Source organism: Embiotoca jacksoni, unplaced genomic scaffold, assembly GCF_022577435.1.
Source record: "Embiotoca jacksoni isolate LCO1_2020_lvr unplaced genomic scaffold, fEmbJac1.0.p SCAF_18, whole genome shotgun sequence".
Taxonomy (NCBI): Eukaryota; Metazoa; Chordata; class Actinopteri; family Embiotocidae; genus Embiotoca; species Embiotoca jacksoni.
The window spans coordinates 11,126,930-11,154,322 of record NW_027185318.1 but is presented as its reverse complement, the minus strand read 5'-3'; the positions used below and the strand labels follow the sequence as shown (position 1 = coordinate 11,154,322).

Here is a 27,393-nt window from a genome sequence, read left to right as displayed (position 1 = left end):
TTTCCTCCTCAGAGGTCACTTAAGTTTTTATCTTGCTTGTAAAAATACGCCATCAAATATTAATTCCATTTTGTATAGTTTTTTGATTTTTTTTTTGATTACACCTCTGAGTCAAGTTGTACAGGAACACACTAAGTGCAGCAAAAAACAGAAGTATCAGAATAAGTCTGAAACTTTTATTAATCGTGACAAAAACATTCCAAACTGAACTTTGACGTTTTTGTGAAGAAAGTTACAACAAAGTTTTTTTTTTTAAAACCCAACAACCCCAAAAGTGTTTCTCTAATAACAATTATCAAAATGTACAATCTCCATTAAAATAACATTAGACTTCCAGAAAACATGGTCAGTTTCAGGTGACGAGGACACAGTCAGTGTTCAGTAGTGTAACTGTTCATCAATAAATACTGTCATAAAATCAGTTCATAAAAAAAAAAAATTTACATCAAATAACCGAAGGAACGTAAAGTTTGTTCAGAAAGTGTCGTATTGCCGTTTACTCGTTTTATCTTCTCTACAGTCTAACAACAACGATAATCAATAATCCAATCGATCCTTCAGATTAACGGGACTCCAGCTGCCGTTCGCTCGTTGTGGTTCCCTCCGAGGAGCCGGCGGGAAGTTTAGGGAATGAAAACGGAGAAAAACAATTCGCAGAAAAATGTCTTTAAAAAATCGACTTAGTAAAAACGTCCAAAAGTCATTTGAAGCTGAAACGTCTCGTTTTCGGAAAAAAAACCCCACTAAAACGAGTCGACGCGTCATTCAGTTTAAGACGAGGAAGATTGTTGCATAAGACTAAAAAAGAGAACCAAATCAAAATGGCTTCAGATCCTTCATCTGTGAAGAAGAGGAGGAGAGATGACCAAGAAAAAAGACGACAGACAGCTCGAGAGGAGAAATATGAGGAAGAGGAGAGAGCAAAGACAACACGGAAGGAACAAAAAGAGGAAAAGGAGGCGAAAGACGGGAAGACATGAAGGTTAAGAAGAAAGAAAAACAGCAGAGCTGTGTGGAAAAGAAGAGAAGAAAGATGAAAAACGGATAAAGAGGAGGAGAAAACTGAGGATGAAGAGCCGCATGGAGTGGAGGAAGAGAGAGAAGAGGAGGTGATGAAAATAATGAGGAAGAACAGTGCTGAGGAGGAGGGGATGAAGAGGAATCACGGTGTGGATCTCCTCAGTTCCGTCTGTTTGCACAGCCTGCGGGAGGAGGACGAACAGGAGCAGATGAAGACGTCCAGTGGAGTTATCGATCCTCCCGTGCAGGAGCAGCGGACCATGATGAAGAGGAGCGGTGTCTGCAGCTCTCAGGTGGTGCTGTTGTTGATCCTCCTGTGGACGGCCTGTAGGAGGAGCAGAGAGTACTCCTCCAGCAGGGCCACCGTCTTCACCTCCCCCACTCCCTCCAGCCCTCCCTCCACTCCCAGCATGCCCGGTGTGCCGAGCGGCAGCGAGTCCAGCTCCACCCTCATCGCCTGGAAGGCCTCCGATAGGAGGAGAGACATCTGATGCTGGTCGGGGGCGGAGTCATCGGTGGAGGAGCCGCTCACCTGGAGGAGGAGGTAGAAAAAGAGTTGAGCTTCAGACTGAATGAACACAGATCATTTTACAGTATTTACCCCATTTAAAGCTGCATAACAATGCTTTTATTCATATATTCAGCTTTAAATAGGTTAATTTAAATCAGCTGCTGCAGCTTGAACTATACTGCATGCTTTAATCTGAAACTCACCGTCCTGTAAAGGTGTGTTGCTCTCTTAAAGCAGCTCTGCAGCTCATTGGCCAGAGACCTGCAGGCCTCCATGCTGATTGGCTGGTCTGCATAGAGAGAGCAGCAGCAGGTAAGATAATTTCATGAAGGAGTAAATTGTTTTTATTTGTAAATGATCATAGACAGCAATATTACACTTTATTACGGCAACATACTACATGCATAAAGTAAACACAATAAACTCAGACTTCTGAGACAGACAGACATGAAGAGACGACAGAAAACAAAAGGACAGAGGAAACGTCTCACCCGTCGCAGAGGAGAGGAAGAAGGACGGTGAGGATGAGGGGCGGAGCCGAAGAGATGACAGGATGAGGGGATGAAGAGGAGGAAGAGGAGGAGGATGTGAGTCCAAACCTGCGTCAGCCGTCTGCTCTGCGCCGCCGCCGCCGCCTGCGGAAGCCTGAGGCTCCTCCTCCTGCCGTGGCGGAGTCAGGGGTGAAACGGAGACCGGGGGAGGCCGCAGCGACGAGGAAGCAGTGGCCTTGGAGGAAGGTGAGAAGGAGGCGAGTGAGGGTTTGTCGGGGAGCGGCCTGCTGCTTCCGGGTACACGGGCCTGGAGGCCGCGGGAGGGAGGGGGCGGCTGGTTACCATGGTTACCCACAGATTGAGACGAGGACGACGTGACGACGACGGGGACCACAGCAGCGTGTGGTGTCGTGGCCAGAGCCGCATTGGAGGGCACCACGGCAACGAGCGGAGGCTCTTTGACCTGAGTGGAGGAGGTTACCGCTGACGACAGTGATGTCACCGCAGGATCCTCAGTGGACTCAGGGACGTTGAGGCCGTCGCCCATGGAGACGGAGCGCGACATCTTGGCCATGGAGCTGGCGGTGGGGCTCATGTAGGAGCGCGACGCAGATGGAGTCGAGGAGGACGATGAGGACTTCCTCGGTGTGTTGGCGGCCGCCGGAGCAGCCGCCGTTTCCTGCGGAGAGGTGGGGCTCAGTCTGGGAGCGGGCGGTGCTGTGGACGGGGGCCGTCTGGGGGACGAGGGGAGGGTGGTGGGACGCTGAGGAGGGACCTCTCTGGACGGACGAGAGGTCAGCTGGGGGGCAGAGGGGTCATCTGATGGAAAGAGAGGAAGTGTAGGATTAAAGTCCTTCAAGAGGAGTCCTGGAAGAGTCGTCTAAGACAAGTTCTAAGGTAAGTTAAGAGGTCTCGTTTGGACCATCAGGGTCGCCGTGTTGTTATTCACCTGTGTGTTTGACGTGCGGAGTCTTACCCGTGTCGCTCAGCAGGTTTTGAACTGACTGAGCCTTCCGAAGTCCAGAGGAGGAGCTCAGGTGGGAGGCAGCGGCCCGGGCCGTCGGACCCTGGCTCCTCCTGGACTCCACCACAGTTTGGACCTTCTTCTTCAGCGGGGAGGGCCGGTGGGTTTGCTGTGCCGACGAGGTCTCCTCCCCCGCCTGGCTCTGGAGCTGGTCTGGACCCCACTGGATCTGGTTCTGAGCCTGAGGAGGATGTGCTTGGTCCTGAAGTGAGGAGGTCTGGTCCTGGTTCCATGACACCCTCCTTTCCTGGGGCCTGGTCTGGCTGTCCTCCATTAGAGGTCGGACTTCCGAGACCAGAGGACGAGCCTTCATCTCCCCGCCTCCTCCCCCGGTGCTCCGAGAAGGGAGACGAAACACAGACCGACTGAGGAGTAAAGAACATGTTGAGCCAAAGACAAATACTGGACAGGCCAATCGGGCTCAGGCTCAGGGACCCCGAGTGATCAGGGCTTCTTGAACAAAGCCACATATCATTTTATAGGCGTCCCGTTGTCTCATAGTGCGTCTGAGTGTGTCAGGTGATGATTGGCTGTGATGATTGATTACCATTGTGTGTAGCGCTGTGATTTTGTGTTTTACCTTGCAGCTGAGTTCTGTGAGAGGAACCTGGAGGAGATGCTGAGACTCTCGCTGGAGCTGTGGGACGCTCTGGTCGGACTTCCTGTCAACACACAGTCCACATGTTCTGTTGTAATCCACCACGTAAAGTTTGTTTGTTTACGGTGACAAGGTATAAAGTTTATGCACTTTGTGTTGCTGGTGTTCCTGGTTGTTTTGATGGTGTTGCTGGTGGTGTTATTGGTGTTCGCGGTGATGCTGGTTGTGTTATTGGTGTTGCTGGTTGTGTTGCTGCTGTACCTGAGGGAGAGAGGTCAGCCAGTGTGACAAAGTGCTCCTTCAGGAAGGCCTCCTGGTCTGGAGTCTGCGGGACGAGTTGAGACACCCCGACCTCCCTGCCTCCTCCCTCCTCTTCCTCCTCCTCCATCTCCAGGTCAGAGGAGTTTCCCTCCACACTCATAGGCTCGGTGGGCTCCGAGTCTGATGGACACAGAAGAAAAAGAAGAGGTGAGACTGGTTAAAGACAGATCAGCATGTCTCACTGTCGTCTGATTATCTGTCTTACTGTCTCCTGCAGTTCTGTTTGGACTGGACATTGTGGAGTTGAATCCCAGTGAGCAGCCGCTGTCTGGACTGGGTTTGTCCTGCCGTCCACCTGCAGCAGCAGGACACGCTTCCTTCACCTGGAACTCACTGACAGCAGGGGGTGGGGTTTATTTGAGAGGCGGGGTTTAGAAGGGTAGGGCATGTTAACATATACATCCCACATAGAACTCATGACCCGTGACCCTGGACAGGAAACAGTCCTACCTGCCCGCCAGGCTCACTCTGTCCTCCCATTGGTCAGGATACAGCACCGAATCCTCCCTGTCTGGGGTCTGATTGGACAGCAGGATGAAGTCTGGCCTCTGATTGTTCCTCGTCTCGTCATCCCCCTGGTCGGACAGAATCGCACACCATCAACTCAACAAATCACAAAAAAGGTGTGTCGAACTTCACATCAAACACGAGCTGAAGTTCACTTTATAGCTTTTTAAGTTTTCGACCACAGTTTTCAGCGAAAAGAACCCACACACCCCAATACCACCTCTTTCAAGCGACGACACCTGAGCAAGCTCCACTCACTAAAAAGACTGAGATTCGGTCAAAAGCTTTGGTAAGACCTGGTACGTGAACCTTGATTTTAGATCATTATCACAACGAAACAAAGAGTTTTTTTTTTTTGTTATGTTCTTACCCATGCAGTGGTGACCTGCAGGCTGATGGTGCTCCCCAGCTCCTGATTGGTCCTGTGAAGCCCCGCCTCCACACCCTGACTCCTCCTCCTGGGACTACAGGAGGAGAGGCCAACATCGAGGGGACGTGTCTTTACCTGGGTGAGCCGGACGAAATGTATTATTTCTGCTACATTCACTTGAAAACTAGCGGGGTTTTTTAAATGGAATTTGGTTTGCAGTGGAATCTGTCAGCGTCCTGACCTCTTCTTGTTCAGTCTGCTGTTGCTCCTTCCGTTTGCTGGGGCAGTACGAGTCCAGCATTCTCAGGTCCAACATGGACTTAACCATCAGGACCCCTTCAGCACTGTCTGTCCTCCTGGACCAGCGCCGCCGAGGGAGTCGTCCCTCTGACGCCCCCTGACGAGTCATAAAGACAAATATCCTGATCTGTAAGGCTGCAGAGAGCATCAACCAAAGGTACCTAACAAAGTCTTAATTTAATTGAACAAAAGTCTTAAATGTGTTTCTAACCTGCAAAACATTATCATCATTTACCATCAGTGTGATTTTTACAGACCCTGGCCTTAAAAATAACATTTTAAAGTGTATTCAATGTCCAGATTTTGTCATGCAGATAAATAATGTTTCTTCAGTTGAAGCCATTAAAACTTGGTGCTGTGATGTTTACGTCATTTAGCTTTGAATAGTAGAATATATATTAAAATGTGACAGAAATCCACTGTGTCAGGTGAACCAATCAGGACTCAGAGGTAAAGGTCAAAGGTCACAACCACTGACCTTTCCGCTGTCTTTGCTGTACATCTCATCAGAAGCTTCTGCGGAAAAACAAACAAGAAACACGTTTTATCAACAACAAAAATTATAATCAATATCGATATGATTTCATGAACTCAGGTGAGTTTCCAGATTCACCTCGTTCAACTGCGACCAATAACGAGGTTAATGAACAATCAATTCAACAATTGGTTAAATGATAGAATATTAAAATTAATTTTTTTATATTGTTTTCTTTCTTTATGTTTCCGTAAAACTTTGAAACTTTTTCTAAAATAATGTTGTTTTTTTATATTTGGACAAAAGACAAAGTTTGAGTCAGCTTTGACAGACACGCTGATCGCCAATCAATACGTAATCAGTACCTGCATAACCCTTTTTGGAACAACTGCTGGGAAAGGTCAACTTTTAGATGCTATGTAACCATGGTAACAGACCTGTCTCCTCCAGACTCTCTGCCATAATATAAGGACAGCCAAGCTCCCCCTCCTCTTCCTCCTCCTCTTCCTCCTCTTCCTTGTCGCTATCAGATGACATGGTCACGACTCGAGGAGACGATGCCTCCCTGCTGCTCAAACACACATCATTAAATGTCACTTCATTATTCTGAATTTTATTTTCACTATTAAGTAATCCGTTACGTTTTCAATTTGTCTCTAAAATATCAGAAAAACAATGATGTTGTTGCTTATCAGCTCCAACATCAGTTTGCTGCTAAGTTTCTACACAAAATCTTTAGATGAAATCAAGTCTGCTTTTCTGAGAAGCTGCAGTCAGAAATATTTTGACTGGATTTGCTTTGTATATTTCCTGGTGATCGATTAATCGACTTGTTGTTTCTGCTTGAATTTCGCTCGACCAGTTTCAACAAGATGAAGCTGATGTTGCGTTGAATGACAGAAATATTGACTTATCCTTGATGATTAATTTTTTTTTTTTTTTTTAATAATTTCCTTTATTTTTTTGCATTTTGACATTTATTTTTCATGTTTGTAATAATGAAACCAAAGCAACTCTGCTTTGTGTTTATGTAATTTGATTAATAAATTATTTAATTTTGAAAAATGCAGACGCTGCAGGTTTTTAAATTTTTATAATAATGGTTTTTTGTTGAAATATTAAAATTATATGCGTTTTAGTTCAATTTGTGTTGTTTTTTTTTGTCCTTATCATGTCAGGGTCTTAATTGTAAAATCTGTGATGTTTTTCATCTGATTTGTTTCTGGTTTCTCTTGTTTTGTTGTTAAACAGGTGAAACTGGTCATCAGGTGGTATTTACCTGAGCTTTACGGCTCTCTGCTGAGCTGCATTCTGGGAGTTCGGAGTGCTAATGGTAGGTTGGAGGTCAGCAAGTCGCTGCCTCATTCTGATGGTCAACTCTGGATTCAGACGCCATACAAAGATACAGCTGCAACACAAAACATAAAGGTTTCCATGTTAAATGTAGAGTCAGATCTGTTCTTTGGGGGACTCTGATAAAAGAACGTCGTCATGACAGTGTGGAACGTGTGAAGTGGCTGAAGGTCGGTCTACCTGTCTCCTGACACGGTGATCAGGTGTCTGCAGTCACTGCTGAATTTCAACCCTGTCACAATCTCTGAAGCACAAAGAGAAGAGAAGAAAAGTTAGTTTTATTATATATGCATGTGTGTACAAAGGTCACTGAAAATGTTAGTTTATGACTACTATACGATAACATTTTTGTGATGTTTTAGACAACATACTTGAATATGATTTTTTTTTCACATTTTGGAAGACATTCAATCAGCCCAACATTAATTTAACAGGCTTGGAAAACATTTAGACTGTAAGGCGACAATGTTAACCACTGCACCACGTCTTCCATAACATGAAAGAAGTCATATGATAGCATGCCATGCAAAATATTAAAAATGAGTCGTTCCAGGTTAGAGACTCGATCTGGACCACTTTGCTGCCTTTATTGCATGCTTGTCTGACTTGTCTGACTTTTAAACATGTTATGATGCAGTGGTTGGCGTTGTTGCTTCCCACTCAGAAGGTTGCTGGTTCAAGACCCACCCTGGAAAGGCTGAAGTTAACATCTCCGATGAAAAGCCATGTCAAGGGCAAGAATTGAACCTGGAACTCTCTGACTGGGAGTCAACAGCACTAACCACTGCACCACTGTGCTTTCTTCATTCAAAAGTTTAAAAGTCATATAGGTTATATAAGTCAGACAAACATGCAATAAAGGCAGCACAATTTTACAGTTGCTGGCATTGTCATCTCACAATCAGGAAGTACTGGGTTCGATCAGGGGCTTGGAACTCTGTCTGTGGATGATTGCATGTTCTTGCCTGGAGTGTGACTTTGTCACATTTACGACTACATGATGTTTGTTTTCCATCATGGACTACATGCATGATAACATGCATAAGTTAGTCGTCCATATTTTGGACGACATATTTTACTTTTACTTATTAGTTATGCAGGAACATGCAAATTCCACATAGAAAGTCCCAGGCGGGGATCGAACCACGGACCTTTAGACTGTGAGACGACAACGCTGACAACTGCACTATTGTGTTGCCTGCCAAAATTTGAACGGAAGTCATACTTATGGCATGTTGTCACAAATAGCGCAAAAAAGTCAGTTCTTTAATGTCGTCCGAAATATGACAAAAAGTCATACTATAGCATGTCGTCCCAAATATGGTCAAAAAGTCATACTATAGCATGTCGTCCGAAATATGAAAAAAAGTCATACTATAGCATGTCGTCCCAAATATGAAAAAAAAGTCATACTATAGCATGTTGTCCCAAATATGGTCAAAAAGTCATACTATAGCATGTCGTCCGAAATATGGTCAAAAAGTCATACTAAACTGGAAGGTTAAGCTACGGAAACAAAGACTGGCTTCAAGGATATCTAATTCATATCACATGGAAGGCTTTAGAGGAACCCAATCAGTAAATGCATCTAATTCTTACTTCATGAGATAAACTACACTGCTCAACTAAATTAAAACCACAACATTGGGAATGGGTGGGCCTAATCATTTTTCAACCACAATTAATTTGAAAACAAATAGTAATTTCGTCCCAAATATGGTCAAAAAGGTCATACTATAGCCTGTCATCCCAAATATGGTCAAAAAGTCATACTATAGCATGTCGTCCGAAATATGAAAAAAAGTCATACTATAGCATGTCGTCCCAAATATGGTCAAAAAGGTCATACTATAGCATGTCGTCCCAAATATGGTCAAAAAGGTCATACTATAGCCTGTCATCCCAAATATGGTCACAAAGGTCATACATGTCGTCCGAAATATGGTCAAAAAGTCATACTATAGCATGTCGTCCCAAATATGAAAAAAAAAGTCATATTATAGCATTCTGTCCGAAATATGAAAAAAAAAAGTCATACTATAGCAAAACATATTTAACTTTTAGGTTATTAGTTATGCAGGAACATGCAAATTCCACATGGAAAGTGCCAGGCGGGTATCGAAACACGGACCTTTAGACTGTGAGACAACAACACTGACAACTGCACTATTGTGTTGCCTGATGAAATTTCAACGGAAGTCATACTTTTAGGATGTTGTCCAAAATGTGATGAAAAAGTCATGTTCTCCAAAACATGAAAAAAATAATCAGACATACAACCGTAACAGTCAGTAACAGTCAGTAACAGTCAGTAACAGTAGGTACCTGAGTGTCCAAACATGGTGGCCACACACTCTCCAGAGTAGAAGTCGAATATGCTGATATTCTTGTCCGAGCACGACGTGGCGATGTAGAGACCTGATGGGTCGATCTGTACCTGGTGACGCAGGAGAGGATCCTGTTAACACCTGTCCCCGCTTCCATGGCAACGCCACTATGACAACTGCAGACTCTTCTACCTTTATGAGGGTCCCGTCCTCGCCCTGAGAGCCTTTATACACCTTCTTCTGTTTACCGTTACTGATGTTGAAGATCCTGCAGGACACATGACAAAAAGTTATTCTTCATCATCACCATCACCATCATCATCATCATCATCATCAAGAAGTGTAAAGGATTTGCAAAAGAAGCTCAACGGAAGAGAGAATTTAAACCTTCCATTGGCAGCAGGAAAAAAACGTAAACTGATTTAAGCTTGAAGTTTTGTTTTCAGTTCTCGTCTTTAACTACTCATACGACTAAATTTGAAGCTCATTGACTGGATGCACCTGAGGAGTACTTGTTAATCCGTAACACCAAAAAAGACAATTTTTTTTCCTGACAGGTGGTGTTACCTGATGCTGCGGTCCTGACAGCCCACCGCGGCGTACTTCCGGGTCGGATCGACGTCCATGTCGTACAGAGTCGTCTTTCTGACAACGTGGTGTGTCCGAGTGAACTCTAACCCCTTCTCCATCTGATGAAGAGAAGAGCAAGAGGAGCGTGTCACAACCAAACGGACTAAAAACTGTTATTTTTGTACTACTTGGTTCACAGTTGTTGTTCATCAATAAAAGCGCCACCAGTATATGTAGTTACTGCGTTCTGTCTTCGGGGGGCGGTGTAAGCCATCCAACTAAAAATGCACCTCCACATTTGAAACGCCTGAACAGGAAACGGGTTGCTCTTCTTCTTTGTGTCTACACTGTGTCTGTCGCCCGTTCAGGTGAAAACAGGCTCTCTGCGGACGGACAGATAAAACCTGCTGTTACCTCAGCCGTCGATCTCACCTGCTGAGCGGTGCGGAAGTAGACGCTCTTATCGGCCCCGCAGCTGATCATCCTCACCTTCCCCTCGTTGGCTGACGGACATGGAAGGAGAAGGTCAGAGGTTAAGCATCAGCCGCAAACAGGCAGCACTTGGATCTTTAGAGGGCTACGGGGGGGGGGGGGGGTCAAAGGTCAGCGTGACCGACCGGCGAATCTGACAGCGGTGATGGAGGACGAGTGTTCGTCCAGAGTCTGAACCAGACTGTACTCTTGGCCCGCATCCAGGACGTGGATCAGACGGTCCCGACTTGCCGTGGCTAATAGCTGGAGACCTGAGAGACGGACAGACGGACAGACATGAAAGGTTTAGACAAACATTAGATACCAATGACACCAATTTCCCTCTGCAACATTTTTGTCAAATTTTGTTCTGATATTTTTCCTCAGTGATATTTTAGTGACATCACTGCAGCTTACATTTTAAAATGGCACTGGTTGTCCTAAAAAAAAAACATACCTGTTACCTGTTTGTATTTTTTAGCCCTGCCCAGATCGTATGGAGGTTCATTTGCATCTGTACGGGGCTTCAGCCTGGTTTTATGCGTTTTCTCTTCTTCCCAAATTCAAAATGAGGCTGACTGGAGATCATTACAGTGTTTCTTTTCTTTTTTGTCTCGTCCTGAGTGGATTAAAATTTGTCCTGACTAAAGCCTACTTCTCTCTCCAGGTAGTGATATCACTCCTGCTGTTAAACTGGTGGGTGGGTGTGTGGGTGGGTGTGTGTGTGTATGTGTGCGTGCGTGCGTGCGTGTGTGTGTGTGTGCGTGTGCGTGTGCGTGTGTGTTTACAGGCCTCAGCATTCCTCTCTGTGCTGTTTGTTTCCTACTTGACTGCAATAAGGACGTTCTGTTGAGTTTGCCCGTTTTACTACCGCAAGAGAAATGCAGTGAGATATTTACTGCCTGCTTTACGTGTCTTTGTGCCGGCTCGGCTGTCGACGTGGGGACTAGTTCAAGGGTCTGGACGTTGTGAGGACACTGTGTCCAATCCTCACTTTGGTACCGACCTTCAAAGGGCCCTTTTGAGGATTCAAACTCGGGTTCTGCCACAAACAGGCGTTGTTGGTAGTGAGTCAGCTGATCACAAGATGTCTTTGTGAAATAAAGATAAACACGACTGTGGAAAATGCTGGTGGAATCTGCAGTCTAATTTCCTATTGGCTGGGATACAAATGATGTCACAGAAGTAACTCGGTGAGGATGAGATCGGCTTTGGTTCACACAGTGCTCAGGTCAGGTGACTGGACAGTGTGTGTGGGGGGGTAGGGAAATATTCCCTCAGTTGTGACTCGCAGGGATTACTAAAACCACACGTCCTCGTTGTTTACTAGATGTATCACAGCCATATTTTGTGTTGTATATTGTAACATGTTGTATTCAATGTTCTGCATGTACTGTATATTTGAATTGTGTTTATATGCAACATTGTGTAGATTCTCACCAGTATCTGGTTTGGAGAACTCGAGGCAGAGAATCTCAGAGTCGTGAGCCTGAACGTTCAAGATCTCCTCCATGCTGTCCAGATCGTGGATCCTAAAAGACACGCGCATCAAGCAAACGTCGTACAAACATCATAGATAGCGTCAGACTAACTGATCAGTTCATCACGACCTCCCATCTTCCTTCACCTGAGGACTCCCATGCGGTCTCCAGAGGCCAGGTGCAACCCGTTGGGACTGACTCTCAGGGTCCGAATGCCCGCCCTGTTCTGGTCCGTCTGCTGCCCCTCCGACCCCGATGACCCCGCCTTCTCCGCGTTGCCGCCTACAACGGCAACGCTCTCCGTGTCCATGAGGCTGGTTACGTTGTCTTCCACGTAAATTACTTTCTGCAGGTCCTGAGGTGGTCAGAGGTCAGAGGTCAGTGTTGTTCAGGTGTAGCTGTTGATGCACAGGTGTAGGTGAACATGCGTGTGCCGTCCTACGTGGCTCAGGATGTTCCTGTGGAGGACGTTGGGTCCGTCGATGTTCCACAGTCGGATGGTGTTGTCTGAGGAGCAGGACAGGAAGGATCCTGGGGGGAGATGCACTTCACCTCCTCCCCCACCTCCTCCTCCTCGTCCCCCCTCTGGGTACACCTGCAGGAAAGGTTCAGTTGATAACAGGTGACACACGGAGGACATGACGATACTTTTAAACACTTAAGAGTCAAAACGAGTCATGTTTTTCTGCCGTGGTTGTGAATTCGATTATTTTCTGGGTCAGTGGTGCAGCTGCTCTGAACTCTGTGACCTTTAACCTCTCGTCACAACAGGAATGTGTGACTAAAACCAGCCGGCACTGTTGTGTGTGATTTATACATTGCTTTGTTTTCATGTTCATACATATATATATATATATATATATATATATATATATATATATATATATATACATACACACACACACACACACACACACACACACACACACACACACTGACCTCCAGGCTCCACACACAGGAGGAGTGGTACAGGGCGGAGTAGAGTTTTCCTGCCCTGCGGGGGTCGCGGAGGTCGCGGACGTCCCAAACGTAAACACTGTGGTCATTGTAGACGCACGACAGCCAGCGATTGGTGGAGTCATAAGTCACCGCCACGGTGTCCGGGTAATGAGACTCCGCCCTGCAGGAAAACAGCTGACTAAGGAGGAGGAGGAGGAGGAGGAGAAACACAGTGAAAACAGAGAGAGTTGAAGGATGAAGAGCAGAGCAGAGGGAGATATGATATGTGAACATGATGGACTGAAAATAAAAGACGTGCTGCCGTTTCTGTGGTTTCCGTGGCAACTGTCTACATGTCTAGGGTCAACTGAACTCTGAATGCCAAACAGACCGAGTTATCCTGTTTAGAGCTGCAGTCTGACAACATGGGATGTCTAACAAAGGCAACATCGAGCTAAATGTGAACTATAATGGACTAGAGCTGGACTACAAAGTGGATTATAATGGGCAATAACATAAATATGACAGTGTGTGTGTGGGTGTTTGTGGGTGTTACCTGGCATCCACCATACTGGCAATGTCGGTGCCCAGGCAGTGTGGGCGGGGCAGAGTGCACAGGAAGTGCAGGTTGACGGGGCTGAAGGCTCGAACCGTCCCATCGGAGCAACCACAGAAGATGAACTCTTCTGTGACGGACAGACAGGTGGCCTGAGACGCCTGAGGACAGGCAGACAGGTGGACAGACAGACAGATAGGCGAGTCAAACACCGGGAAGTAAAACTGGTCCTGTAGCACTGCAGTGAAAAAAACAAACAATAAAACGTCTGACGATGTTGTGATGGTGGAGGCGAGCGATGCTGCGTTCAGGGTCCGCCGTGAAGTTGCGGACCAAAGTGTGGAGGTGGGCGGGGTGATACGTTACTCAGCCAATCAGCTGGCGAGTTGGTTGTGAATGACAGCGGTGCGTTGTGATATTGACCAATGAGGGTGAGAGGAGGGAAGCGGGCGTGTCTGAGTCAGTCAGGTCAGCAAGGGAGGATAAATACGGAGATGTTCGGCTCAGCTTCGTTTCAGGAGGAAAACAATCACCTTTTTTTCCTCTCTGAAATTGTTATATTTTAGGTTCATCAGTTGCTCTGGTAGAGGGCGTCTGTATTCCGGACTTGTGTGAAATATTAGTAAATATGATTAAAATATGAATAAAAATGTTGGTAAAGTCAGAAGCTCTAGTGGAAGGCGTCTAAATGTCAGCCCGCGATGAGGGGTGGAGTTTTGAAATGAAAACGCTTCAGTGGACACACTGGATGAGTGATTCCATGTATGCGTGGTAAATGTGCTGCAGACTACGGCGACTAATTCCTGGCCAGAAGACGACGACTTACGGGGGCAGAGTCGACTCTCTGCGCAGGAAGCAGAGGAGGAAGCAGAGGAACTTCACATTAGAGCGGATTCACACCAGAAACAGAGAACTCATTTCAACAGTGTGGACAGCCGCGACCACACACGCCTGAGCAGGTGAACACGTGAACGTGCCCCGACTCACCCGCAGCTCCACCCACTTGTCGAGGAGTCGCCGGTCGTTGAACTCGCACAGCAGGCCGGAGGAGGTGATGCAGAAGGTGGAGGAGGACTGTCGGCCCCGGCCGCACGCCACATCGCTGAAGAAGTTGTTCCTGAGTTCTCCGAGCAGCCCCGAACGCCCCAGCAGGGGGACGGTGGCGTTCACCTGGAGGCGGACAGACACGGTCAGCAACGGGGTACGCTGCGCGCTCACTAACAGCTGATCGACAGGTGAAGCGGCGACGCGTGAACCTTGGAGGTCTTGGCGTGGTCCAGGTACCAGAACTTAACGTGTCGGTTGCCGGCGGTAACAAAGTACGAGCTGTCGTCTGAGAAGGAGACGGCCGTCACTTTACTGGACACCTTATTGGATGCGATGACGACGTTTTTCTGAAAAAAAAAAACAACAACAACGACATGGGTTTTCACATGTTTAGGTTTTCCTCGGGTAGAATGACTCAAGTGGATTCAATCAATCGTTAATCAGTCATCTATCATCTATCACTGCTCAGTCATTCGTCCCTCGGGGCTGCAGTACCTTCCAGTTCCACACGTTGACGATCATGTCGTGCTGGTAGCCCACGCTGACGATGTATTTGCCGTTCGGAGAGAACGCCACACAGGCGATTCCGTATTTATGTTCCTGCAGCTCAGAGACCTGAACACGCTCCGACACCTCCCAGACCCGAACCGCCGGCATGTGGCCGCTCTGAGGAGGAGATAGGAGGACGAGGGGGATAAATATTAAAATGAAAGAAATCTCTGCATTAATCTTTGACTGAACCGACGCAGATGTTTTTGTCTTAACATGAAACGTGAGAAAAACTCTAAAGACTCTCAGATTTTTTTTGACTCTCTAACTCTTGAACTCTTTGACTTTTTGACTCAAGAGTCAGAGAGACAGAAAGTCCCAAGATTGAGAGCCAGAGACATTTGGACTCTCCGGCTCAGACTCTGATTTTTGGACTTTGACTCTCTAACTCAGACTTTTTGACGGTGACTCTTGGGCTCTCTGACTCTTTGGCGAAACTGCTACACAAACAGCAACTATGTAAATAGTCACTGCTAGGAAGGACAATGTGTGCCTCGTTAAACATCTAAATCCTGAACTTCCTACATCCGTTTTCAGTTGTTTAACATATTTTTGTCATCATTCAGCAGCGAAGCAGCTCCAAACACTCACCTCTCCCGTAACAACATATTTCCCATCTGGAGAAAAAGCCAACGTTGTGATCCCCTTTCTGAAAACAAAGAGAGAGAAGTTGGTCTAGAAGCAGAAGAAGAGACACTGCACTCCTCTTTTACAGTCCTCAGACTGGTTTCTGGTCACTTTGTACTTTAAGTGTTTAAAGTAGCCTGCGTGACATGTTTGCAGTCAAATAAACTCAAAATAGAAACTGGGTTTACTGCACCTCACCGGCGCCATCCCGCACTTAAAGCTGCCTCACATATATATCGACAAACTACCTCATTGTACAAATAAAGTCTACATTCGTTTACTGTAGCCGTCCTGTAAGTCATAAGTGTGAATGACAATCTGGTTCCTGTACTTTTATGATGCTTTCCTAAACATTATAGTGGCAACAAGGACTTCAAATATTGAATCAGGTTTGGCTGAAGAGAGGAGCAGCCAGGTAGTGTGATCCGATTGGCTGGCTGAGTTTTACCTGGAGCTGTTGAAGATGTGATGCTGTTTGTTCTTGCGAGGATTCAGCAGGACGACGACACACCTGCAGATGCACGACACGAGTTTACAGAGTTAAAAGGCCGATGCACGCACGACAAAGTGAAAATAGAACAGAATGTAGTGAACCGCAGACGCTCTGAAACAGTCTGAACACAAAACTTTATTCGATTCATTAGGATTCACTCCTGAAACTGAACTTCAAATTAAAAGCGTCTGTGGAGTTTTCTTGGTTCTTTGAACTCTTAACAGACATGTTTCCTGCCTCACCAGTGGTTTTACATGTTTACTGTGATCACTAATAATACAGATTTTGATCAGAGCTGATCAGATATCGACATCGAGTCCTTTATAAACAGGTTTCAAACCAGTTGTCAAAAAGTCCAGGTTGAACAGAATGCAAATATGAGCACACCCGTTTTACAAACACACACACACACACACACACACACACACACACACACACACACACACACACACACACACTTAGAGCTGCATTCTGCTTATGAATGAAAAAAAAACTGACAGTGAACCCACAGAGCACGGGGACATTTTACATCAGACTAAAGAGTGTCCGGTTCTCCTGGAGGACATTGAACACAGCATCACCCACAGAAAAAGGAAGGACCTAAAGGAGGTTTTGGTTTCTTCACAGGTCGACTCAGAAACCTGAAAATATCCCACTGCGTTTTCACCAACATATGTTCTGGTTCTGACAACCTCACCAACTAGTTTGTAGCAAGGCTGAAGCGCTTTCTGTTTGCTGCTGCCTTTCACTGAACCAGATTTAAGGATGTCTTAAACTGCACTGTAACTTTTATCCTATTTTTAGCTAGCTAAATGTTTTAAACACTGTTTTTAATTTTTTAATTACTGTTCATAATTGTTTTTAAATGTCCTTTTTCTTTTGCCTTTTGTTTTGATGCTTTTAATGGTTTTACGTGAAGCACTCTGAATTCCCTTGTTGTTGAAATGTGCGACACAAATAAAGTTGCATTGCCTGGCAGAACTGTTTTGTTGTTTAAATTGATCAAGGAAAACCAGAAAAGATGTGCAGCTCGTATTGATATCCTGCAGCTTGCGGCACCTTAAAGTGAAATATTTAGTTGAGTCCAGCAGAGTTAAGGATCCAGGTCCGGATTTAAGCAGTCGAGTTTATGCTGGATATATATTTCATATATGGATATGGTCAACAGTTTGTCTGTTCATGTGTTCAAATGAAACAAAAAGATTTAAACAGTCAGACAAAACATGTTGATCAGTGAGCTGCTGGACAGAGACAAGCTGTGTCTTGTCTTTATGCAAAGATAAGCTAAGCTAAACTAAGTACCGCTGAGTCATGAACACAGACATATGAAAAGTCTGACTGCTCCTTTAATCATAGCAGCAGCGTCACTGCATATTTTACAGCTGATTAGACGTGTGCACGCGGGCCAGCGCGCATGCACGCACCTGCGTGCACACACACACACACACACACACACACACACTTATTCTGCTACTTCATTTTACGAGGACTTTGTTTTGTCCCCGAAAGGAAGTGGAGTCCCCACAATGTAGCTGTAAAGTCAGATGTAAGTTCCCACAACGTTAGTAAGGCAAACACACACACACACACACACACACACACACACACATAATCCCTCTGTAAGTCACACAGTGTTGCTGACTGTTCGTCTGGAAGCCGCTGAATCAGCAGCCAATTATATTCTTCCCCAACACACACACACACACACACACACACACACACACACACACACACACACACACACACACACACACACACACACACACACACACACAGGATTGTGCTTGTATACTTGTGAGGACCCTCTTGTGTTTGTCTGGGGGAGGTGGACAAACGCATTAACAGTCTGCATAATAGCCTGAAGTCGATCCATGTCATTCAGAGCAGCCTTCAGCTCCTCAAACTTTGAAGGAAATTAAAAAAAAAAAAAAAAAAATCCTTTTCTGTTTTTAAAATGTATAAATATCATAATAGAATGTTTCAATGGCAAGACCTCTGCAGATGAAGATGATGAATTTTGCTTCTATGTATGTTGGTGAATAATGTGAATAAACAATAGAACTAAAAGAAAAGAGGACCCAGATTTGTTCCCTCAGAAACTCCAAACCTCATTTTAGTGAAGATAGAAAACATTTTCTTATATTTTTTTTCTTATTTCTTTTTTGTCAAATGTCGGCCTTCAACTGCTGTGGCCACGGCTGAAAAAAAAAAGAAAGATGAGCTGCGATTTCCAAAAGCTGAGAAAATCCAGAATTAGATCTGCTTCCAGTGAAATACTCCCACAAATAAACCCTGGAGATGCCTCATCTAACCGTCCATGCATGACTGCAGAACAGTAGAGCGGTGGAGCTCTGTGCAGTAACCAGGCTGCAATACTCACGAGCACACGACTTTGATTACTGTGCAGACTGATTTGGTCAGTGTCACTCTGAGATGTAGCAGCAAAATTATTTGAATACAATCTTCCTGATAGAGGAGCAGGCATCTGTGGGAGTGGCTGAAACGCCGTGCAAAGGGCTTCCTCACTTGATGAAGGTGACACACACTGCAGCAGTGCAACATGTGTGTGTGCATGTGTGTTCAGGTACAGTGTGTTCGGAGACCACCGACCCAACCCGTCCTGAAGCATATCTGCAATGCAGCAGGAGAACAGAGCTGCAGGAGGAGGGGAATCTCCTCTCTTGTGCTGCTCCTTCTCTGGTTTTTACTGTCTTATGTAACAAATCTTTTACTTCCTGTGTTTTCCGTTTTATTGTTTACTTCTTTTCCTGTCAGTTTGCAGCTTTTCTGCAGGTTCACCAGGATACATCAAATCCTTTTTAACACAGAATCTAATTTAACAGTTTAATCATCAAACAATCAAGAGTATCAAAGTCTGATCATAAACCAGCAGATGCAGTGGTGTGAAAAAGTGTTCGCCCCCTTCCTAATTTCCAATTTTTTTTGCATGTCTGTCACACCTAAATGTTTCAGATCATCAAACAAATTTAAATATTAGTCGAAGATAACACAAGTAAACACAAAATGCAGTTTTTAGATGAAGGTTTTTATTATTAAGGGAGAAAAAAAATCCAAACCCATATGGCCCTGTGTGAAAAAGTGTTTGCCCCCAAAAACCTAATAACTGGTTGGGCCACCCTTAGCAGCAACAACTGCAATCAAGCATTTGCGATAACTTGCAATGAGTCTTTTACAGCGCTGTGGAGGAATTTTGGCCCACTCATCTTTACAGAGTTGTTGTAATTCAGCCACATTGGAGGGTTTTCCAGCACCAACCGCCTTTTTAAGGTCATGCCACAGCATCTCAATAGGATTCAGGTCAGGACTTTGACTAGGCCCCTCCAAAATCTTCATTTTGTTTTTCTTCAGCCATTCAGAGGTGGACTTGCTGGTGTGTTTTGGATCATTGTCCTGCTGCAGAACCCAAGTTGGCTTCAGCTTGAGGTCACGAACAGATGGCCGGACATTCTCCTTCAGGATTTTTTTTGGTAGACAGTAGAATTCATGGTTCCATTTATCACAGCAAGTCTTCCAGGTCCTGAAGCAGCAAAACAGCCCCAGACCATCACACTACCACCACCATATTTTACTGTTGGCATGATGTTCTTTTTCTGAAATGCGGTGTTACTTTTACGCCAGATGTAATGGGTTATGTTATGTTTTAACAGGAGGGGGAAAACATTTTTTCACACATGGCCATGTGGGTTTGGATTTTTTTTTTCTCCCTTAATAATAAAAACCTTCATTTAAAAACTGCATTTTGTGTTTACTTGTGTTATCTTTGACTAATATTTCAATTTGTTTGATGATCTGAAACATTTAAGTGTGACAAACATGAAAAAAAAAATAAGAAATCAGGAAGGGAGCAAACACTTTTTCACACCACTGTATACAATAAACTGGTTATTTATAATTATATCACATTTACAGCTCAAGGTAACAACAACTTGTTATCAGCCGATTTTCTAATTACTTGTTTGAGACCAAAATGTGAAATAAAATGTCTTTAAATGTCCGAAACAGTCTGAAATATTCACTTTACACCACTGATAAAAAAAAATTAAAAAAATAAGTAGAAACTCTCTACAGAGAAAAACTCAAAAGATTTATTAAATTATTTTATAAAATATAGTTTCATAATAAATTTCTGATTATATAATTAATTTTATAAATGCAGCCTGGTCCCAAACTGCAGTATAACTGGAGTATTTCTATAGAAACTGCAGTATAACTGTAGTTTTAATGTAGACACTGCATTACTGTAGCATTACTGTAGAAACTGCAGTATAACTGTAGTATTACTGTAGAAACTGCAGTTTTACTGTAGAAACTGCAGAATAACTGTAGTATTTCTGTAGAAACTGCAGTATAGCTGTAGTATTACTACACTGCACATTCAGTATTCTGCGTGGAGCGGAAATCATTATAAAATCTCCCTCTTTGCCTGTAATGTCACATTGCTGTCATTGTGTCACATGAATGTCTCTTTATCTCTCCACATACATTAACCTACATTCACCCCTTCCTCTCCCCCGTCTCCTCATCACTCCCCCGTCGCTCCACTGACCCACTTCACTTCACTTCAGTGTCTCTCGCCGCTCAACCGACGTCTTTTCAACCGTAAACTGAAGCTGGATCTGAGCGGCTCCTCCCACGCCGGCAGCTGATTGGACGTCTCGGTTTGGTTTGGGAGGAAAACAAAAAAAAAACTTGGAGCTGGACAGCTTCCACAGCTCGCCCTCGGACATTCCCATCATTCCTCTGGGCTCGAACTCGTCCAGAGAACAGAAGAGTGTGAGGGTGACAGCAGGCCCAGTGTCGTGTCTGTGGTTCCTGACCTCTGACCTCTGACGTACTGCAAAGTTTGATCAAAGCTTCACTCCACCATCAGCTGCTGACGGACTCACTAAAGTTTTATTCCATTTAAACGTGATTACACAGTCACACAGCTGATAACAAAGAAGTGCAGCATCAGAGGGAAAAGTCCAAGAACTGATGGAACTCGTATGAGATTCAATGCCTTACTTTGTAGCACACGACAGTAAACTGAATATCTTTGTTTTGAGCTGTTGGTCTGACACAACAAAACTCTTCAAAACATCTTCCAACCGTCTATTTGAATAAAAAAACAAAACACCGTCTCTGTCTCCAAGAAAAAAAAAACTTGTCTGCCTTCAGCTTCCAGAAATCTCTCAGGAACTTCTCAAACCTCACAGGTCTGTTTATGGTTTAAACAAAGTCTCAGTTCAGTCCCGCGATCTGGTCTTTCAGGTTCAATGTGTCCGACTGAGCCGGTTCTCTACTGACCTGAAGACTGCTGATGGAAAAAGATCCTTCCTTTAGTAGATGTGTTCACAGTCAGACTTGCTTTTGTAATTCATAACCTGATCGCTGCTCTGAGCCGAGGCCTTCAACAACAGAGCTTTCTTTAAATGTGTTATGTAACCGTGACCTTTAACAGAATGACTCAACAAAGACAACTTAAAACACCGACCTTTACCAGAGTGACAAACATTGACTCGACCTGCAGACAGTTTTACTCTTTGTTTGTTCTTTGCAGCACTTCCACGCTGAATAGATGAGACTCCTATAGTGGATCCAAGAACCTCCATAAAACAGAGGAAACCCCTGAATCATTAGCGGATTCGAACCACGACCCTTCTGATCACCAGCGAAGGGATCAGGGAGATATGCATCTGCACAACCTTCTAGTAAACTGAAAGAAACTGTAGTTTTTTGTAGCAGTTAAATGATAGTTATTTAAAACGCTTCTAAAAGTCAAAATGTTGGTAATGAAATTGTGAAAACATGTACATATTCTGATTGTGTCGGGTGCTTCGTCAAATATTTTGCAGAATCAAATGTTTGGAGAAATAAAAAAAATGTTGTGCATACGGTACAAATTACAGGAAGATTTTTTTATTTTTTTATTTTATACACTTTATTAATCCCCGAGGGGAAATTTCTTCACTACAGCGGGGGGGCTCTCAGGGGGGAGCTGCTGCAGCAGGCTGCCACTAGCGCGGTGCCAGGTAACCTGACCTGAGGTGCATGTTTTTTTTGGATGATGGGAGGAAGCCGGAGAACCCGGAGAGAACCCACGCAAGCACGGGGAGAACATGCAAACTCCGCACAGAAAGGCCCAGGACCGGATTCGAACCTGGAACCTTTTTTTGCTGTGAGGTGACAGTGCTAACCACTGCACCACCGTGCCGCCCCATAGATACTGAATATCACCGCGGATTCACCGTTCGACCAAACGGAACCCCTTTGAAAACACGAGATATCTAACGTCCAAAGAATGTCCGAGTCAATTTTTGTAGCATTTGAATGAAGATTTGTGGAGTTATGGATGTTAATTGATTTTGCACGTTGTTGTTTTTTTTTAACTATAGAGGGATGCCCTTCTGAATTGATCACAGGTTGCAGTGAGCCAAAAAGTGTGTCTCTCTTTACTGCTTGGACCCCGAATAAACTGGATGTGTGTACACCCTGGAGGTGTTTTCCAGGTGTCCTGCAGGTCGCCGTGTGCTCGGTTCAGAGGGCAATCAGGCTGTAGTCTCGTGGTAAATATCTGCGCTGCTGATGGACTACTGTGTGCGCTGCCGCTCCAAACACATGATTCATTTAATCTGATAATCTGTTCATCTCATTAGTTTCTAAGGTCCTGAGACAGGGAGGCTCGGCGACAGTCTGCTGATTTCCTCTTACATTCCTGCGTGAATTTAATCGTCTCTGTGAAGTTTCCACGTCCAATTAGCTCCACGGTGAACACTCACAATTATTATTTAACACATACACTGCCTCCGTGCTGCAGCTGGGAAGTAGGAGTGAGTGTTTATCACACGTCAACTCCACTCGTTTTCTTACATTCTCCTAAGTCGAACTTCAACAGACACCTAAAACACCTTAAAATATGCTGCAGCTCATTTTCAGTGCAAACATCTCAGCGGATGTTCCTTTAAATTCGTCCACCTCACGTCACACTTCAACTGCTTTTGTTGTGTCAGCGTGTTTCTCACCCTGCAGGATAAGCCAGCAGTCCACTTCGGGGATCGCAGGCCAGCGCTCGGTTCCCTGGAGCTGTGATACCCAGAACCTTCTCCAATGTCACCTGGAGAGCAAAGGTCAGAGGTCATTATACAACAGGTTCTGGAACAGGACTGAATTCAACAAATCTTTTCATGTTTATATTTCCATCAGATCAGCAACATCCCAGAGGTCTTTACCTATAAAGGATAATATTTGGGTTAAATAAGCAGCTGCTCGGTGGTGGACTCATTCTTCTGCTGGGAAAACCACAGGTGTCATGTGCAAGGCTGTTCCCACATCAAAATATGTTTCTGATCCTACAAAAAAATGGAGACTTGGACTAGTCTTCTAACAACTTGAGACTTTGCTTGTCTTCTAAAGACTTTAGACTTGACTTGTACTAGTCCTCTGAGGATTTTAGACATGGACGAGTTTTCTAAAAAACTAGACGAGACTTGAACTTGGCCTCTGATGACTTAAGACTTAAAGTAGTCTTCTAAGAACTTAAGACTTCGCTTGAACTAGTCCTCAAACAATTTGCCACTTGGATTAGTCCTCTAAAGAGTTGATGACACTCAAGCTTTAAGTATTGGAACTACAGTTTCCACAATGCTTCGGGATACGTAAACAGAAACAATGTTGCCATGGAGTTTGTCTGTTTTGCTGTGAAGCTGTCCCTTTAACAGCAGCAGAACTGTGTGTGAGCAGCTCCTGTCTGCAGTGTATCATGAATGTTCAGACAACTTTAACTGGACTGCTGTGATATTGAAGGAAACTTAATAACAGACAGATTTGCAGGCAGCTTCTGAACAGTCTCTTTTTCTGGTTTCTCCGTGGATGTTTCGGAGCTTTATTCTGAAGGACATCAGAGATCATGATATCCTCAAGAAGTTGAAGTCACACTGAATCTAAATAAAATAGTTTCATGTCTGTCAGTTCAGATCTCGCTGAGTTCTGCCTCTGAGAGGGACGGCGAGTTTTGACACGAGTTCGTTTTTCAGTGTTTCAAAGTATCCCGAACTCCTCCCTGTTCTGAGTCACTGGAGAAGCTCCAACTGCTGACACACTACAGTAACTCACTTCCTGCTTCTTCAAATCCAGCATGCAACACACACACACACACACACACACACACACACACACACACACACACACACACACACACACACACACACACACACACACATACTTACTTCATGATCCATGCTGCTAAAAAGTATCTGGACTCTGGAGTTGATGCTCAGTCCATCAGTCAGTCCAGGTCTAACTCAGATATGTTTGAAAGCGTGCTATGCAGCTCAATGCCAAACTAACAGCAGAAAACTCCAGGACCGAATCTGTCCTGTGCGTGTGTCCTCCTCTCACATGACTCTCCCTCCCTCTGCACCAGACTCTATTTATGTTTTCACCCGTTTTTCTTCTGAGCTCATTCTGAACACAGTTTCCTCACATTGTCTTGTATAAAACTAATATAACCCGTCAGTATGAATGATCAGCAGTCACAGCTGACTTCCCCCCAGGCTGTGAGCTTTTATTCACAAACTGAGGGCAGGAAATAAAAACCCAGCTGACTTGCTGACTCACAATCCTTCAGGAAGCTTTCTGTCCAAGAAACTTTGGTTAAAAAATACTTCCTGCAGTCAGACAAAAGTCTCGATGCAAAACACTAAAAGAACGTCGTTAGTCTAACTGTCTGTCGGCTTCTCCCATTACCAGCTGAAAACAGTTAACAAAAGCTTTTGAAAATTACCAGTCAAAATGCAATGTTTAACTTACGTTTAAAGTTTTAGTCCGAATGTTTTTAATGGACATCTCCGTGACTGACTTTGTTTTTCTGCATTAGTACGACAACCAGAGAACAAAATAACCGTGAATGCGCAAAATGAAAGTATCACTGCTAACACTTGATGCTTAATGTCTCCTTAATGAATTCTTAATTTGTTTTTTGTTTTTTTACATCAGTATATTTCAGTAAACCGAACATCAGCTTCCAGACAAAACATTGTCCACCAGACAAAACATCATCCTGCAGACAAAACATCGTCCTGCGGACAAAACATCGTCCAGCGGACAAAACATCTGACTGCAGACAAAACATCGTCCAGCGGACAAAACATCGTCCAGCGGACAAAACATCTGCCCGCAGACAAAACATCGTCCTGCAGACAAAACATTTGCTTGCAGACAAAACATCTGACTGCAGACAAAACATCGTCCAGCGGACGAAACATCGTCCAGCGGACAAAACATCGCCCAGCGGACAAAACATCTGCCAGTGGACAAAACATCGTCCTGCAGACAAAACATCTGACTGCAGACAAAACATCGTCCAGCGGACAAAACATCATCCAGCGGACAAAACATCGTCCAGCAGACAAAACATCGCCCAGCGGACAAAACATCTGCCAGTGGACAAAACATCGTCCTGCAGACAAAACATCTGACTGCAGACAAAACATCGTCCAGCGGACAAAACATCATCCAGCGGACAAAACATCGTCCAGCGGACAAAACATCGCCCAGCGGACAAAACATCTGCCAGTGGACAAAACATCGTCCTGCAGACAAAACATCTGACTGCAGACAAAACATCTGCCAGTGGACAAAACATCTGACAGCGGACAAAACATTGTCCAGCAGACAAAACATTGTCCAGCAGACAAAACATCTGCCAGTGGACAAAACATCTGACTACAGACAAAATATTGTCCGACAGACAAAACATTGTCCAGCAGACAAAACATCTGACTACAGACAAAACATTGTCCAACAGACAAAACATCGTCCAGCAGACAAAACATCTGCCAGTGGACAAAACATCTGACTGCAGATAAAACATTGTCCAACAGACAAAACATTGTCCAGCAGACAAAACATCTGACTACAGACAAAACATTGTCCAACAGACAAAACATCGTCCAGCAGACAAAACATCTGCCAGTGGACAAAACATCTGACTGCAGATAAAACATTGTCCAACAGACAAAATATCTGACTGGAGACAAAACATTGTCCAACAGACAAAACTTCGTCCAGCAGGCAAAACATTGTCCAGCGGACAAAACATCTGCCAATGGACAAAACATCTGACTGCAGACAAAACATTGTCCAACAGACAAAACATCGTCCAGCAGGCAAAACATTGTCCAGCGGACAAAACATCTGCCAGTGGACAAAACATCTGACTGCAGATAAAACATCGTCTCGCAGAGAAAACATCATCCAGCAGACAAAACATCTGGCAATGGAGAAAACGTCGGCCCTCGGACCAAACATCTGATGGGAGACAAAAAAAATCTGGTCAAGCACCAAGCGAGCCAGCAGAGAAAACATCTGCTGGAGGACCAAACATCTGCAGTGGGCAAAACATCTGTTTTGAGGGCCAAACATGAGCCAGTAGATAAAACCAGACATTTCTCACATTTTCCAAGACAAAATGAAAAATAGATTTATTCAGGACATAATCTGCAAATTATTCAATATTAAAAATAATTGCAACTCAGGGAGGATGTTTCTATAAAATGAAATGTCCTCATGTCCCCATAACATGAGTAAAACAAGTATGCTCTCAGTTGGAACACAAAGCATTGTGGGAGCTCTGGAGTGAAAGAAGCTTCTGACAGATGGACGGAAACCCTGCGGGGACAACCAGACCGGACAGACAGTATCCTTTTATTATTAATACCTGTCTCAATTAGTCCAGGACTGCAACAAGGACCAGTTCAACCAAGTCCATGATCACAATTTATTAATCTAGAATCATATTCAAGTTAAAAATCCAATTAAAATGGCACAAAATAACATTGGACCTGCAGGATCTCAGAGACCTGAACCCGTCAGACTGCAGCAGATCAGTCGGTAGAAATACTGTGCGTGTGTGTGTGTGTGTGTGTGTGTGTGTGCGTGCGTGTGCATGTGTGTGCGTGTTTGGCACGTGCGCACCTTGTCGCTGAGGTCATGTTTATGCCGCGCGGCGCCGCTCCGCCTCAGTTTGATGGACGGGGAGCGCAGCAGGTTCTTGATGCGGCTGCGGATCGTCCCGCTTCCGTCCGCGGTCATCGCTCCGTTAGCAGCCGGCTAGCTGCGTCTCAGCGGCTGTAGCCTTTCTCTGCCGTTCGCTCCTCCGCCGCCGCCGCCGGTACTGCTGCTGTCATGCTGTCCGCGAGCCGATCCGCGCCGGGGCGGAGGGTTCAGCTTGTCTGGATCTGGTTCTGGTTTTGCGCTGTTCCGGGTCACTACTGCTCCGCATCTTATTTCTCCGCCGCAGCGAAGAACCCGCAGTCAGCTGCCACACGACCAGGACCGGACTGAGCTAAGCGTCTCTCCGCCAA

General features: G+C 44.9%; 1 protein-coding gene across 3 annotated transcripts; it reads right to left on the bottom strand.

Moving 5' to 3' along the window:
* Nucleotides 1-162: 162 nt before the first annotated feature.
* mapkbp1 (mitogen-activated protein kinase binding protein 1) lies at nt 163-27,393 on the bottom strand. Of its 3 annotated transcripts, none has more exons than XM_069152773.1 (32): nt 27,005-27,393; nt 23,053-23,144; nt 15,986-16,048; nt 15,502-15,559; nt 14,857-15,027; nt 14,571-14,708; nt 14,302-14,484; nt 14,141-14,158; nt 13,315-13,475; nt 12,759-12,957; nt 12,262-12,414; nt 11,966-12,174; nt 11,779-11,870; nt 10,485-10,610; nt 10,300-10,370; nt 9,865-9,986; nt 9,490-9,565; nt 9,296-9,407; nt 7,151-7,214; nt 6,897-7,025; nt 6,055-6,185; nt 5,621-5,658; nt 5,084-5,239; nt 4,843-4,977; nt 4,416-4,540; nt 4,171-4,298; nt 3,906-4,085; nt 3,627-3,708; nt 2,999-3,411; nt 2,023-2,841; nt 1,735-1,820; nt 163-1,552 (listed from the first exon to the last, which is right to left on the bottom strand). In XM_069152773.1, exons 1-32 carry the CDS (start codon nt 27,119-27,121, stop codon nt 1,310-1,312), a joined length of 4,890 nt encoding a protein of 1,629 aa, XP_069008874.1. In that variant the 5' UTR covers nt 27,122-27,393; the 3' UTR covers nt 163-1,309. The 3 variants fall into 3 exon arrangements, with proteins under 3 accessions (XP_069008874.1, XP_069008876.1, XP_069008875.1); XM_069152775.1 differs by having other exon boundaries at nt 2,131-2,841; XM_069152774.1 differs by lacking the exon at nt 14,141-14,158.

Excerpts from the sequence above, each read along its gene's own strand:
- mapkbp1 (XM_069152773.1), bottom strand. The coding sequence starts at position 27,121 with ATGACCGCGGACGGAAGCGGGACGATCCGCAGCCGCATCAAGAACCTG. Across the intron at positions 4,978-5,083 it reads AGCAGACTGAACAAGAAGAG|GTAAAGACACGTCCCCTCGA; the intron begins GTCAGGACGCTG and ends CGGCTCACCCAG. Across the intron at positions 2,842-2,998 it reads AAACCTGCTGAGCGACACGG|ATGACCCCTCTGCCCCCCAG; the intron begins GTAAGACTCCGC and ends TCTTTCCATCAG.